Source organism: Ambystoma mexicanum, chromosome 9, assembly GCF_040938575.1.
Source record: "Ambystoma mexicanum isolate Mex_15411 chromosome 9, UKY_AmexF1_1, whole genome shotgun sequence".
Taxonomy (NCBI): domain Eukaryota; kingdom Metazoa; phylum Chordata; class Amphibia; order Caudata; family Ambystomatidae; genus Ambystoma; species Ambystoma mexicanum.
This window is the reverse complement of record NC_090931.1, coordinates 736542698-736558399: the sequence shown is the minus strand read 5'-3', so window position 1 is coordinate 736558399 and position 15702 is coordinate 736542698. Positions and strand designations below refer to the sequence as shown.

At 47.0% G+C, this 15702-nt stretch overlaps 1 protein-coding gene across 2 annotated transcripts in view; it reads right to left on the bottom strand.

The window, feature by feature from the left end:
- Nucleotides 1-15702, bottom strand: part of ANKAR (ankyrin and armadillo repeat containing) — a 1891262-nt gene that overhangs the window by 1500684 nt on the left and 374876 nt on the right. For both annotated transcript variants that reach the window (XM_069615641.1, XM_069615642.1), the window contains exon 6: nucleotides 2232-2412. In XM_069615641.1, the coding sequence (XP_069471742.1) occupies nucleotides 2232-2412 (181 nt within the window). The remainder of the gene's footprint in view (nucleotides 1-2231; nucleotides 2413-15702) is intronic.

Sequence of the window (15702 nt, the reverse complement as noted above, 5' to 3'; positions counted from 1 at the left end):
TGGTTGTCCTTCCTGTGGGTGAGTGTGCGTCTGGTTGAATGTTTATGGAAGCGAGGTGCGTTTTGTCTTGCTCCCTTCAGCATGCGTGTTTTCCTCTGTGGTATGTTGAAGGAAGGGAAGTATGTTATATCCTGTCTCCCTTCCTATATGGATGGTGTGATGTGATGAGTGAATGTTCTGTGAGTGCATGGAAAGTTTGTGCTCGACTGTGTGTTCCACCCCAGGCAGTTGAAGCTACGTAGCCTGGGTGGTGGGAGCCATTGGGCTCTGTTCTCCTGCTCCTCATGACCTGATGTCCTGATGATACTTGATTACTCCTGCAACTTAATAAAGAAGCTTATGAATGTGCCTGCTTCCTCCTGGAACCCTCTTTGTAACCACAATCCTGTTTCTTTTACTGATCTGACTGCTCCAATGACTGCCCAGGGCCCAGCACTTGCTTTGGCTGCCTATCTCTCCTGTCACCTGCCTACTAGGCTCTTCCTCATCAGGCAATACGTTCAAGCAGTTCCGTGAGCAATTTACTAATTCATAGCAAAATAATGCACTGTCTAAGTAGTCAGCAATTAGAACAGCATTTCATTTCCCCTGAACAATCAGCCATTTGAAGGTTCTGCACTTGTTAAGAAGATGCAGCAAGATTATATGTAGTTGTAAATAAACATTCAGTTACTGAAAATTCATAGCTACAGCGTTGTTTTGTTTACCATTTCACAGCAATGAAGTATATTATACAGTGTTTACAAGATTATTTAAAATGTTTAGGGAAAAATAACATTGCTGCATGTATTGTGGTTCATTAACAGCTGAAAGATCTACGTATGGGTATGTATCTTTATATAGGAACATACACGCAATATTCTATGATCCATTATCTCATTCCAAATACAACATTGCTTTAGGAATTGTAGTTGTTTTTGTCCAGTACTGGATGTTCATGCACCATTCTGCTCCTGTGGTACAATTCAAAGCAATACACACACTTTGTGGTGGCGTAAATGTGGCATTCTTTGTGCAGTGTGGCTGTTAACTAGGCCTCTCCCGCATGCCAATGCAAACCTTATCTTCATCTGGCCCTGTGTTAGTTACCAAGACTTGCATTTCAATGGTATTTACTCCCCTCCCTGTAAATCAGTAAACTCTACAATTTACATGTAATCAAGACCATAAGCACAAACTCGAAGCTTCAAAACAAAGCACATGAAGAAGTAGTCTTTTCCTCCATTTTTATCACATAGTGGGGATCTTTCTCATTCTGTGGCCATAAACAAATTCCCACGATCGGTGCAGAACGCTACAGCTTCTTCAGGTCTGCTAATTTCAGATCTGGGTACACATTTCCCTTTTTGTTCGTCTATATCCGGGGTCTGCAACCTACGGCTCTCCAGATGCGTTGGACTACAACTCTCATCATCCCTAACCAGCATAGTCAACAACCAGATATCATGGGAATTGTAGTCCGAAACATCTGGAGAGCTAAAGGTTGCAGACCCCCTGGGCTATATTATATGTAAGCCTTAGGGTCCAATTCTGAGCCCTTGCAAAAACTGGTGTGGAAAACCGACATGCTCCCATCCAGTTGCACCACCATGCCAACGTGGGTGGAAGGATTGGGGGGAGCTGCTGTCATTTCCAATCCCAAAACCTGATGAAATGCATCGTTGTGGGGCAGCATGTGTGCCATTGCACTGCAAGAATTTCATAGAAAGTCTACTAACTTTCCAATATATGAAAGACTCACTGAGCCTTCAGTAAATCAGAAAAGTGGTGCTGCCATCTGGGAAAAATACATAGTTTACGTGCTGTACGGCATAAAAAATCTAGATCTGTAGCTGTTGACAACACCTCATGGTTGCAGGATTTTAACTCCTTATTTTTATGTTGCAAAAGTAGGGCTTTGTGAGGAGAGTCCCTTTGCAGTGTCGCTGCTGCATTACCAGCAGTCACTAGGGCTGCTTTCAGACTGTAAAGGCAGGTCACATGTAAGAGTGTAGGCTTTGATGTTAGCCCATCAGATTCTACTAGAAGGTGGTGCTTTCAGGAAAAGTGTTGGGATTCCATAGAACAACACTTTTCTTATTTTACAAAGACCTCTAAATTTGGGCCTCCAAAAGTTTCTTTCACTGAACTGTGGTATAGTGCCTTCATGACAGACAATACGTTTGGAACACCTTGGGAAAGAAGTCATAATTTTCACATTTTATTACAGAGCATCGCCAAAAGTAAGATACCTTGCATTTTATCGCTTTTTTGTATCCAAATCGTTTCTTGAACTGCTCATGTAGCTGGTTTTCATTCAACGGAAGTCTTTTCGGTTTGAGTGAATTTATCATTCCAATGATAGCTTCCAACCACTGGCCTTTCCGAGTAGACTGATAAAAGTCTTCAATGTTGAAGGAGATCACAAAATAACTGCAACACAAAATTAAAATAATGAAGAAGATGCCTTTTCCCCTTTCCAACTTTGCTTGTGCAACAATTCAAAAGGTTGGAAGACTAGCAAAAGCAGTCGCTATATTACACCTGAGTCCAGTGTGTGTGCGGGTTGTATACAGAATTAATGAGCAAGGAATAACCTCCATAACCAATTCCATTGGGTCTCTTTTGAAAAGAATTATGGGACTCATCCCGTGCTTAACATTAATTACCATCACTCAGTCCTGTATATTTACTATAGGATTACGAGTGGTGTAATGCAGTGTTAATCCCAGGTTTAGTGTCCAAAAAAGGGAAAAGAACCCAGAGTGGAGAAAGAGGAAGCATACCCAGGTGGAAGAGAGTGAGAAGGGGGGAAGCCCCAGAGCACAAAGAGATGGGGAACACCCCAGAATGGGGAGTAAGAAGTAGAAGAGCCCTACAGTGGAGAGAGGAAGAACACCAGAGAGTGGAGAGTAAGAAGACGAGCCCCAGAGTGTGGAGAGACTGAGAACAGCCCAGAGTGGGAATGCGAAGGAAAAGCCCCGGAATGGGTAGAGACAGAGAGCCCCAGAGCGAGGAAGAAGACTGAAACAATCCAAAGTGGGAAGATATAGAGAGATCTGGGCTGGAACCCATCAATAGTCTTCCAGATCACCAAGAACTATCTTGCTTGAACTCGAACTATGTGCAAAAGCCTTTACTAAAAGGGACATGATTGGTATCAGAAGCCAGCAGCGATCCCTTCCAGTGAACAGTTCTACAGTGTTTATTAATTGTGGTGTTTTCTTTTGTCATACAGAAAAAATGGCTAGATTAGAGTAGGATGCTGGGCAGAGAACTCTTCTAATTTACAGCCATCCTGCCAAGCACCGTTTTGACTTTCTTTTATAGAATAGGGGTTGAGTTTCTAGATAAGGGAAAGATTAGGTGAACAGGACAAAAATAAAACCCTTAAAAGAAAGCATTGCTGTCCGAGTCCTCATTCTGACTTAAAGCACACTTCTTAGGTATGGCCAGGCGGCGCGCAGTAGAGTTGTGCCTGCTGTAGGCTCCGTCGAACAGCCCTTACCTAACACCCCATGCAGTATTAATTTGCTATATTCCCCCTCTGCAAATTCAGTCCCGGGTTTCACTAACAGCCGGGAGTCAGGTGTGCTACTCGGAGAACTGGTGGAGTAGTACTGGCGGGTGAAATGCCGAACATGAAGAGGCAAGCTCAGTCTCCCATGATGGCAGCGACAACTCCGGGGGTTGCCGTGGAGGCTGGGGCCTGAGGCTGGCGCCCACGCGCAGCACTTACTGTCCCGCTGATCAGGCTGAGCCGAGGAAGTGGAAGCGGGTATGTGTTTCCCCCGCGGGTGGCTGTCAGTCATTCGGTGATACATTGCAGCTTCAAAGCTTCTACGTGTGGGCTCTGGTGTGAAGGCAGATCGCTAGCGGAATCAATGGCAGATGCCCCCCTTGCTGGCAGGGCTGTGAGCGAACCAGAGGACCCCGGGGCGCCATTCGCTCCAACTGACTCAGGCCCTGCATAGCCCTGAAGACAGGGGTAGTAGGGTAGCAACGAGTGGAACCAGCCACCTTCTTTTGCCCCTTTGGAAGCTGGACATGTGGTCAGCAGGCTTCCCATGGCATTGGGAGCCTCAGGAGTACAGTAGGTCACAGCTGGAGTGACATTGAGGGACTGCAGCAGAGTCTACGGCTGGAACACTAGTGAGCACTTACCCGGAACAACGAGTGCATTTATTAGTTGAAATAAGGTGAGCAGGACATGCTTCTGGGGGTGCCCTCACTTTCACTTTCATTGTTGTGCAGTCCTGTGCTGAGGTCATTCATTCCCAGGTGCTCAAGATCTCCAAATCTCTACAAGTGAGCAGCGCAGTGCTCACTGGTCGGCCTTGAGCTCTTGACCCAGCCCTATCAGGTTGAGCACCAGCCGAGTCTAGATCCAGTTAAGAATGTTCAAGCCCCCAAAAAAGGTCTAAGTCATGGGACATCAAATCGTTGCTCAGAATGCAGGATAACAAGGCCAAGGCTTCTCACGCAATACGGGCAGAAGTTTACCCTCCTCCACTGGCGGTGATTTCAGACTATACAGTGATAACTAAACAGGATCTCATCAGCATGCTCTCCGTTAAGCATGAAATCAAGCAAAAGATCAAAGCCTCCAGCGACAAGATCTCCAAGTCCATTGTGGTATTGAACATTCACGTGCTGGCATTGGAATAAAGGGTAAATTACATGGAAACCACGGTCTGCGAGTATGCTAATGATCAGGCAGGACTCCTGAATTGGGTGGTTGGTCTGGAGGAGCAAATCGAATCGGTCTGGGTCAAACAGTAAAACCTGGAGAACAGGACTCTGAGGAACAACGTCAGAATCTGGTGCATCCCTCAACTGATGCAAGTCCAAGAACTTGGAGCTTATGTCTGGGATTTGTTCAGTTCCCTCCCGGCTTACCGGAGGATTCTGAGATTTCCTTGGATAGAACACATTGGGTCTACTCATCTTTTCAGCAGCGTCGAGACCTATTGCCTAATGTATTTTACAAGCAACACTTTTTTCAGCAGAAAGAAGCAATAATGGCAGCAGTGAGGAAGAACAAGCTCATTGTCTTTCAGGAAGTCACTATAATTCTCTTTCATTACCTCTCGCCTCGTAAAGCAAGCTTGATGTGGGCACAGCCTGGCTTCAAGCCCATAAAGTGAGCTATAGATGGGGGTTCCCGTGCAAGCTCTTGTTTGAGTACTAAAACCAGCATTAATCCATTGGCTGAGAGGAAGAGGTGGCTGAGCTGATGGAATCTACCGCCGATAGGCGGCCTGTCGAGGGAAATGAGGTTCTGCTCATTCAGTCAGAGATATCAGAGTGCGCACTGAATAGGAGGATGAAAGGGAGGCAGACGGGCTTGAAGAGCTCGCTCTGAAGAGGGTGGCTGCATCGCTGAAAGACCTGCACTGAACCCTGCGGCCAATAGCCCTTGACATCATTGCTCCCTTCGGCAGACAGAATTAGGTTGCCCGAGGGCGTTGTTAGTTATTGGCTTTGGTGGTTGATATGTTAGGAGTTGCTTCAGTACCAGACAAAAGTTGGGGGAATCAGGAGTTCACTCCATTTGGGGGCCTTTTGACCACAATTTATGTTTAGCAGGACTTTGATCTTGCTACTGTTTTCTTATATAAAGGATACTGTTTTGTTCTGGGCGAGGGTGTTTTCTTTTTGGTTTTTCATGACTGGGCAAGATCACAGGTTTTATTTGTTTATGGACTCTGCATACAGTTCATTGCTATTGCTGGAGCAGTGGTTACTCGTAGCACACTTGAATTCATCACTAACGACAACCTCTGACCTCACCTTTATTTCCCTGAATGCGCAGGAGGTTAAATCACCTATTAAGCGGAGGGCTGTATTGTATAGGCTGCCTGCCCTAAAAGCCACTGTGGTCTTCCGCCAAGAAACTCACCTCCTGCCGGATGATGAACCACAGATCCGCAACAAACTCTACCCTTTGACCTATTTTGCCAGTAGTGGCCAAAAGAAACATGGACATATTGATCCACAAGGGTGCTCCAAATTAAAGTGGTGGAAATATTGAGAGATGGGAAGGGTAGATATATTTTGCTTTCTGCTCTCGTAAATGGGTGTAGAGTTACGTGGGCCTCAATCTATGCTCCAAATGATAGGCACATCTTTTTGGCCAATCTGTCTGAGATTCTGGCAGGTTTTGCTGAGGGAGAGATATTAGTAGGGTGCAATTTTAATTGCGTGGCAGACCCAACTGTTGATAAGTCATTAGCGCCCACTGCTAGAGATGAGAAGAATTGTCAGCCTGTGAAGAAACTGTTACGTGACCATTCTCTCATTGAAGGCTGGCGGTTCTTTCATCAAGAGGAGCAGGACTACACTTTTTACTCTGTGGTTCAGCTTTCTAAAGATTAGATATGATTCTAGTGCCCAGTACTCTCATCCCAGAAGTGACAGGGATAGAGATTCTACCCAAAGCCCTCTCGGATCACGCCCCGGTTAATTAACTATACAACCCCAGATCCCCTTATCCCCATGGAGAATTAATGATTTTGTCCTCCAGGACATTGCATTGAGGAACCACATAGAGGAATCCCTGACCAACTACTTTTCGGAAATTGATAAGTGGGATCTGGGCATCTGAGTGGTATGGGACGATGGGAAGGCAGAGACAAGGGGAACTATGATTGAGCAAACAGCAGCCCTTAAGAGGGTTGAAATGGCCCATCGTTCCCGATTGGAGGGGGAAGTCAGGGAGAAAGAAAGAGCATGCACAAAAGAGATCTGATCGATCTTTGGGAGACCTCCGGGGGGCACAGCAGGCATTGGAAACTCATTTAGCGAAGCAAGCTGCCCATTCTATCCTCCTCATTAAGCATTTTTATTATTCTAAGGGGAATAAGGCTAAAAAACAGTTGGATTGGGCTTCTGAAGAGAGAACCCCGAAATGGAAGTTGATAGAACAATGTAGTTTGTCCTTCCAGCTCTCTCATCTGCTGTTTCTCCTGAAGGAGGCCAGGCAATCCAACTCGGCTCTGTTGATAACCACAGATGTCCCCCTGTCACACTGGGATTAGGCTTTTGACCAACGAGGGATTAGATCTGGTTTGGGGTCTCTCTTTCTCCGGTTCTCCAGAACCCAGACTTTACGCCAGGTTTGAACAACTAGGCCTTTATGAATTGGGAAACACTAGGTACACTGAGATTAGGTGAGTTGTTTGAAGGGATGTATACAATTTGGCCATAGCGGAATTCTTGGCGGCCGAATTGACCTTGGTTAATTTTGCCACAAAGACAATTTTGCCACGGCCAAATCCAGCTAACTTAAACCCCCCACGGCCCCCAATACATAACCCCCATCCACCCTCTACTTACCTTTTTCGCGTCAGCCTATCTTCTCACTCCGCAGCGTCAGTTCTGTCCCTCCTACGGGGGTTGGATCCAACGCCACAGTGTCTGCTTTTCTTCTCTTTTTTTTCCCCGTCCCCTGCCTCTGAACCTCTGACAACGGGGGACACCCCCGCTACCCCCAAAGGCCATCATTACCAAACATGGGGAGTGGGGACACCCCTGCAACCCCCGCTCCTCATGTTTGGCAGTGATTACCCAAACTGATTGTTTCGAATAGATCGAATGGTACTGGCCGAATTCAGCCAGATGTACCATAAGATCAAATCGAAACAATCACATTGGGTAATTCCATTTAAAGATGGGGTCCCTCTCTCATTTATCGAGTGTAAAGAAATGTTTAATCTACAGGAAACAGAGTGGTTCTGCTACTCCCAAATCTGCCACTGGATTACTAATGGTGGGGTAAGGCCTTCTGGATCTCGGTCCCCAACGGGGCTGGAACTCCTGGCAAGGGATGGGCAGGAAACAAGAAAAATGTCCTCTTGTACCACTTGTTGGAGAATGCACCCCCCCGCCCCCGACAAAAAACTCCCATGCATGATCAAATGGGAACAGGAGCTGGGAGGGACATTTCAGAAGAATTCTGGCAGCGTATTCGGACAGGGGCACCAAAAATCTCTTGATTCAACCTGGTAAAGCAAGGTGCACTGAAGCTTTGCTTTTGCTGGTACATGACCCCACTGCGGTTATCCAAGATCCACCCTGAATACTCTCAATGTTGGCAATGGTGTGGCCAGTTGGGAGACCTGGCTCATATGTGATGGTTATGCCCTCTGATGCAGACATATTGGTAGGAGGCACACTCAAAAATTAAAGAAATAAAAGGCAGGCTTCTACCAATGTGCCTGCTGATGTTGCTTCTGGGTGATGTCCCAGATGATGATGATGTCTATCCTATGACCGGACCTAAATCAGAGTTAATAACTCACCTCGTCATGGGTGTGAGAAGAAATCGTGCCAGATTCTGGAGAGCCCCTGAGGAGCCATGTGTGGCATATTGGTGGGTCAAGGTGTAGGAGACAGTGGCGATGGAAAGAGTTTATGCCTTGGCAACAGATAAAATGGCAAAATGTGCTCGCACCTCTGCCCCCTTTGTGGACTTTTGTTTGGGAAAAGGAACATATGTTTTTCAGGCCACTACTGTTGAATACCTTATCCTTGGAGTGAGCTGAATGGGGGTAACCACAATCATCCACATTGTCCTGACTTACTATATGTTGATGTGTCCTTGACTCAGAAGGTGAGAGCTGCCTCTCCTCAGTGAAATGAACATTGCAGAGACAGTCGTGAACTTTTTTTCTTCCTATTATTATTTGGGGGGTTCTTGTTATAATGTAAAAAAGAAATTGCGGCATTGCATTGTATCTATATTGTTTTATTTGTTGCCTTGCAAATTCGTTTCGTGTTGTATGTCGAGATTTCAATAAAACATATTTAGCAAAAAAAAAAGATACGCACCTCTTGGTACGTAACAGTGCCATGAGACTACTAAGGTGGTGATTTGGGGCAGTGTTAGAAATCTATTAACAAAACATGATATCAGTTTCAGGTCTCTTCCAAACCAGTCCCTAGAGAAGACCTTTGGCTACAAAGTGAGCTGTGTAAATACAGTGTATACCTCGAATATTTTTTAAAGGTTGTTGAACCTGCATACTTACAATTTTGGAATTGACTGAATGCAATGCTCTCTTTCTTGCCATTTCAAACAAATGTTACCCACACCCAGTTAAGCTAAATTAATTTTGTGGGAAGGCAACAGGTAGCAAAGAAGATATATCACAAGTCGCAACATCATGTCAGCAGCAAGTGAAACCATCATTTTTATTACTTTCATCTACATTTTTTACATATTTTTTAAAATGCATTTCCATGTGTTATACAGAGCCAGGCATGTTGCCTTACTGCCACTGCAGATCACTGTGTTACATATACACACTGGGCCTCATCACGAGTTGGGCGGTATTCCAGCGGATTTCCCGTCGAGCAGTATTAGCGCTAACGCCAAGCCCCCCGGCGGAAACTCCGCCAGATCACGAGTAGGTGTGCACGCGCACAGGGACATGGCGTTAACGCAAATAGCGCTCGACGTCGAAATTGGCCAAAACCAGTAAATACAGCACACCGTGCGCTACCGCGGTGCCAATAGCGCGCGCTTATAGCACGCGGGAAACGCATAACTGCCGGAACGGGAAATAAAGCGGCGGCCATTTTGGAAATCACAATCCGTCGAATATCACAAGCCATCCACCCCTCTGAGGAGTGAAAAATGTCACAGGAGCGCACTAGGGGCAAGTCAGCCCTGGACAGTGTCAGGAAACCCAAATTCAGTGACCAGGAGCTGGCCATACTTGGGGAGGAGGTAGTGACCCACCATGAATAACTACAAAAACACAAAAGGGGGGACTGTTCAGGGATTTCAAACTGTGGGATACCCAGCTATATTATCACACTGAATAAACCACACATGTTAATTGATTGGACAAGTTGAAGAGTGCCAAATCTTTGATGCACTGTGTAGTGCTAAAAGGCACATGCTAGGTAAAAGGAACTAGGCATGTGTCGACTGCTATTCAAATTAAGACATTTCTTTATTAGGGTTTCTTTGATTAGCAGGTGCAGTTTTAAAATTCAATTCTTCGTTAGTTTACTCTGTTTTGAGTTTAGATGCTATATCCCTCTCAGTCTTTTTTGCAAGGGATATAAAGGAAAGAGAACAGTCTTAAACTGTAAGGTTGTTGGTTTGCACTAGATTAGATTGTTCTGAAGCCGATCGGTTTCTGTGGAGTATTGTAGATAGACCACATTCTTCAGGGCTATGTGGAAGGCACCAGCCTGCATGCCTTATTGACTTTGTATGCAGCGTAGTCTGCAAAGATTGTTGCTCAACACATGTGGGGATGACAAGAGGCGGGGGGAAGAGAAAAACAGGGGATACAGTTCCCATTTTAAACTCTCTCTGGATAGTAAAACTGCATGTTCAGTCAGTACCAAAAAACACAGGGGATATTATCTTACCCTCTCCATGTTTAGGAGTAGCCTGGTACTTTCTGGGATGGGTTGTTGAAGGGTACACGGTGGACGTGGCAGCCTAATACCTAGGGGCCAAGGACAGGACAAACTATTCTGTCATATGCATCATAAGCAAGATCTAGAGCATTTTCTAAATCAAGATGTTGTTTTTAACACCAGTTCACTATCTTAAAACGAGCCACGCTGGCAAGCATGTGCTCGCGCTGAAATGACATCTAAATTCAGGATCGGCTTCGGTCGATCCTGCCTGTTACATTCATTGTGTTGGCCCGGGTGTGCGTCTCTCTCGCTCAACCCCGCTCGCGGAGGAGTGACAGAGCGCGCGCCGGGTCCTGCAGAGTTCTTACCTTCTGTTCGCGTCTCAGGCGTGTGTAGCATCTGGCGGGCCGCGCGTGAATACTCAACGCACCTGCTAATCAAAGAAACCCTAATAAAGAAATGTCTTCTTTTGAATAGCAGGCGACACATGCCTAGTTCCTTTTACCTAGCATGTGCCTTTTAGCACTGCACAGTGCATCCATCAAAGCACGATTGAGAGAAAGACAACGCACGCTGGCACTCTCCACCATGAAGAACTACATGGTGCACAGCAGCGCAAGACAAGCGGGCAGCGTCGTGCACAGATCTGGCGGGACATCAGACAGAGGGTGTCTGCAGTGGGGAGCGTGCCCCGGGATGGGGAGGACTGTCGCAAACGCCTCAATGACTTGAGTGTCAGAGTACGTGGCATCCTATCCCAGCACAGGAGTGCAAGCATGGGCACTGGAGGAGGGCCACCACCACCACCACCACCCAAGCTCACGCCCTGGGAGGAGAAGATGACAGCGCTCATCGACATGGGCACCATAGAGGGAGTTGGCGGAGCGGAGGCTAGCACTGGTATCCAGCAGGCTGCAGGTGAGCCCCCCCTCCCAAATGCATGAATCTGAGAGGACCACACATGCAGACCCTGAGTGAATGAATGTGCATGGAATGTGTTTGAGGCACTGCAGACACTCATAACTGAGCCTTTGTACCACCGTACCCTAACGCCCCCTACACTCCCCTGTATGTGCACTGCATCAATACAAGGACCAGGGGACAGATATCCATGGCCATGGCACAGCTACGTGGAGTGTGAGTGTGCCCCCAGCACCATGTGCACGGTGCATCCCTATCACGCATGTGATGATGACACACAAACATGTCTGTGCAGTGTCCCTCCACACCGACACATTCCACCAATCACAGCATGGGGATTGAACACAATGCAAGTGCAATGCATGATTGCTACTGTCTACAATCCCACTTGATGGCATGAAATGCATGATACTAATGTAGGCCGCCCTGAACTAAATCCACACCCTATGTACCCCACAGGCACACAGCGATCACCATAGGACGATGATGACGGTGAGGAGGCCACTGCATCACAGCGCCCGAGGCAGCGCTCCTCGAGGCAGCGCACCTCGACTAGCACCACCACCCCGCAAAGGGGCCGCCCGGAAGCAAACCGACGCCGGACCCATCCCACATCATCACACCGCAGCCCAACCAGACGGCTGCAGCACCCACATGGCCGCAGGGGGTCAGCGTGTACCTCACCCCAACCCATCATGCAGACACTCGATATAGAGGGAGTCACCTGTGGGTCAGAGCCCGATGAGGGACAGACACCTACAGCTGCACCTCAGCCAGGACTGTTGCGTTCACCCAAACACAGCGACACCGAAGAAATGGCCACACCTCAGGGGAGCCCAGAGCCAGTCACACAGGTAGCACAAACCCCACGTGTGCAGGTGCGTCGTGTCCGCACAACAGAGCCTGACGTTGACACACCATCATATGGCACCCCAGATGATAGGCACTCAGACCGCAGCAGCCCCATCCAAGCTGCCAACATGTCCCCATGCAGTCCCCCCCCCAGGCAGCACACAGCTGCCAGCCCGGTACCCGTCGCACCCGGGGTACCTTTTGTCACGGGAGCTGCCGTGATGGGATGTCTGGACATAATTGAGGCCAAACAGGCAAAAGTGGAGTCCATGGCCAAAGTGCACAGCCGGCACATCAAGGCCATCAGTGGCGCCATACGGCATGGCTGCAAGTACATGGCCCGAGACAACGCGCGCACCCGGAAAGTGGTGGAGGGATGCACCGCGGCCCTGACAGGTTTCGGCCAAAGGGTACGGGAGTTGTGCCAGGCACTATCTGCAAATGCAGAGCTGACAAGGGAATCCAACAACCTTCTCTGCCAGCAGCTGCAGGTCACCGGGTCAGTCCTATCGACCTCCACTACACCCACGGAGGGATTCCTGGAGCCTTCACCTAGGCGCCGTTCATTGCGCCACCTGAGATCACGCATACCAGAGGGGCCAGGACTTGGAAAGCGCCCGCGACCATCATAGACATGGCATTGTTGTGGGTGCTCTGAGAACATGCACCTACCGGCACTGTTTTGGGGAGTGCACTGGGGGGAGGGGGGGATTGTGTTCTGGGTGTTCACTGGGGGAGGGGGGGATTGTGTGTTGGGTGTTCAATGGGGGGAGGGGGGATTGACAAACATATAATAAATCGCGTTCAAAAATCATACAAAGCATTGACGGTCATGATTGTGATAAAGTGCTCTTTAATGTTCAAGTGATATGTGTCAAATGTAGCCATCACCCATATCAAAAATAATTCTCAATCAAGCCCTGTCTGGCCAACCTCCTCTCCCTCACCCCATTCTTGTGTACACGTGCAACAGCTTCTGGCATATCATCTTCACTCCCATCCTCAGGTGGCTGCACATCAGCATCGAGGGGCAGTGGAACATTCCTGCAACAGCAAATGTTGTGCAGCATGGCACATGTAAGTACGATTTTTGCCTACTTTTTCAGGTGCATACATCAATGCCCCTCCCATATGGTCTAGGCACCGGAAGCGTGCCTTCAGCAGTCAAAATGCCCTCTACACGCAGATGCGTGTACGTCCATGGGCAATGTTGTATGTCCACTCAGCTGGAGTGTGTGGATGACGCACAGGGGTCATGAGCCATGTGTACTGGGGATATCCAGAATCACCTGCAGGGGAGAGAATGCAGGTATTGGTTCAGTGGGTGCACAAGGCTCAGTCATCAGTGCCATTGGCAGCAGGATCAAGTTTGTGCTGAAGAGGTTATGCTATCTCATTGCAATGTTGGCATACACCCTTTGTGTGATGCTGGAAATGCATTGGCGGGACAGGACCTCCCAGTCCTTGTCCTGTAGTCCTTTTTCATTTGTGTACTGTATTGTTTCTGCCCAGGAGTCCATGTGGGACTCCTGGCAGTGCATCTCTTCCTGTTTTTGGTTTGGTGTACAGACCCATGGGATACCCTTATGGCAACTCAAAAACACCATGAGCTCATTAGAAAGGGGACTCACAATCCCAGAAACATTATCCAACCGTTAATTCTAATACTTCGTACCACAAGAAAACGGTCAATGGAAGACAATTTATTTAAAACAGAGGATTCCCATCCGTGTGGTATCGAAAAACCACTTGTTCATTCACACTGGACTGCTCTCCCTGCGGGAAGAACACCATATCCCTGCCTATATAGCGCCCTCTGTCCCTAGGCTGCGAGTGCTGTAACGCCTATCTAACAGAGGTTAGGAGAGAGACTGACCCTATCTAGACTTATTTCATACAATTTTTAATCAACACACCAAATCAGATGCTACACATTTCAAGTACTAAAAGACAATACACCAGTATGGACTGTTGGCAGCTACTACTATGGAGACATAATGTGCGTTATATATATATCTCCGATCAAATGGTAATGTGCTGTCCTCACTTCAGGATTTCTTTTTGCTGTATTTTAATTTACCATTTGTTGAGAGGCAAGCAAAGCCATTATGAGCCCATCCGGTGTGATCGGTGCTACTATAAAAATGCCCTTACTAAAGAGCATGCCTAACCAGGCTGTAATCAATGTACAGTATAATATTAAAAAATGTAATTCATTTATAAAACATATCCTTGTCCAGCTCCGTGGAATATTGTTTAAAGCATGAGGTCGCTCATGCCCTGTGTGGTCAACCGGTTTCAAGGATTCTCATGATTTTGATCATCTTCTTCAGGACTTTGTAGTGGGTAGATTCCTTAGAGAGATGCTGGTCTCTGGAACACTTCTGAACTTTATTGAATAGAATCAAACATAGACCATGTGTAGACTACGTGCTAAAAAACAGATGCCCGTGTCAAGTATAGGTTGTTTGTATATCTACTGAGTTTTTGAGTTTGTTCAATTTTTTGTTCAAAAACTCTTTGAAATCCTTGATTGTGTTGTCGAGGGCTGTTAGTTTAATATTATAGATGTCAATAGCTATTTTAAGTTTGAGGGCTTCATTTTTTCCTCTAATTCTCGAAGTTGTTGTTCCGTTACATTCTTAGCCGTATTAATTATTAAAATCAACCAATCCCTTGTACATTTGTTGGCTATGTAGGACCACTATTTGCGGAACTGGAGTTGGTCCAAGAAGATTCTTGGTTCAATCTTTATTATTAGTCCATTGGGAGCGGCGTGTGCCCTCAGGTACTCTACCATTAGGGCTCCGTGTAGCTCTGTGCGAATTATTTCTTTTGCGCAAAATTTCGATTTCGTTCCAGTCATCTGTGTTGCTTGCAGGGATAATATTGGGGTCTATGCCCAGGATGGACGGATTGGCTAGGATGCCTTCAACAAGTTCTTCGGCGAAAGCCAAGTAATTATTCTCTGCCATGTTGTTTGCCTGGGTGAGTGCAGTGGCAGTGATAGATGCTTGAGGGTGGTGGAGTGACGGAGGGGGAGGGAACCAAGGAGAAGGGTGGGGTCAGTGGGGTTCTCTGTAGGCACTTACCTGCAGTAGAGCTAGATTTGATAACTGGGTCTGGGGACACCTAGGGTATAATTATTATTAAATCGTGCTCACTAACTGCAATACCCCGGTAGTTATCGACCTTATCACCTGTCCCTGTAATTTACGCTATGTAGGCATGATATTAAGGAAGGTCAAGACGAGGATGATTGAACATAAATCATGTATAAGGACCAAAAAAAACACTGCGCCCCTTGTGAATCACTTTCTACAAGCCGGACACAGAGCAGACCAGTTTAGATGGACAGTCATAGAAAAAATATATCTACCCAGACGTGGAGGCAATTTACATGATATGTTACTTAAGAGGTAACAGAGTTGGATTTTTAGACTTAAATCCAACAAAAAAGGTCTGAAAGAACAAATACAATGGAAACGAACTGGCAGTGATGGACCGATAGACGCTCTGTTTCTAGCCTTTATGTAACTATAGGCTGTATGAGGCACCTCGGCATCT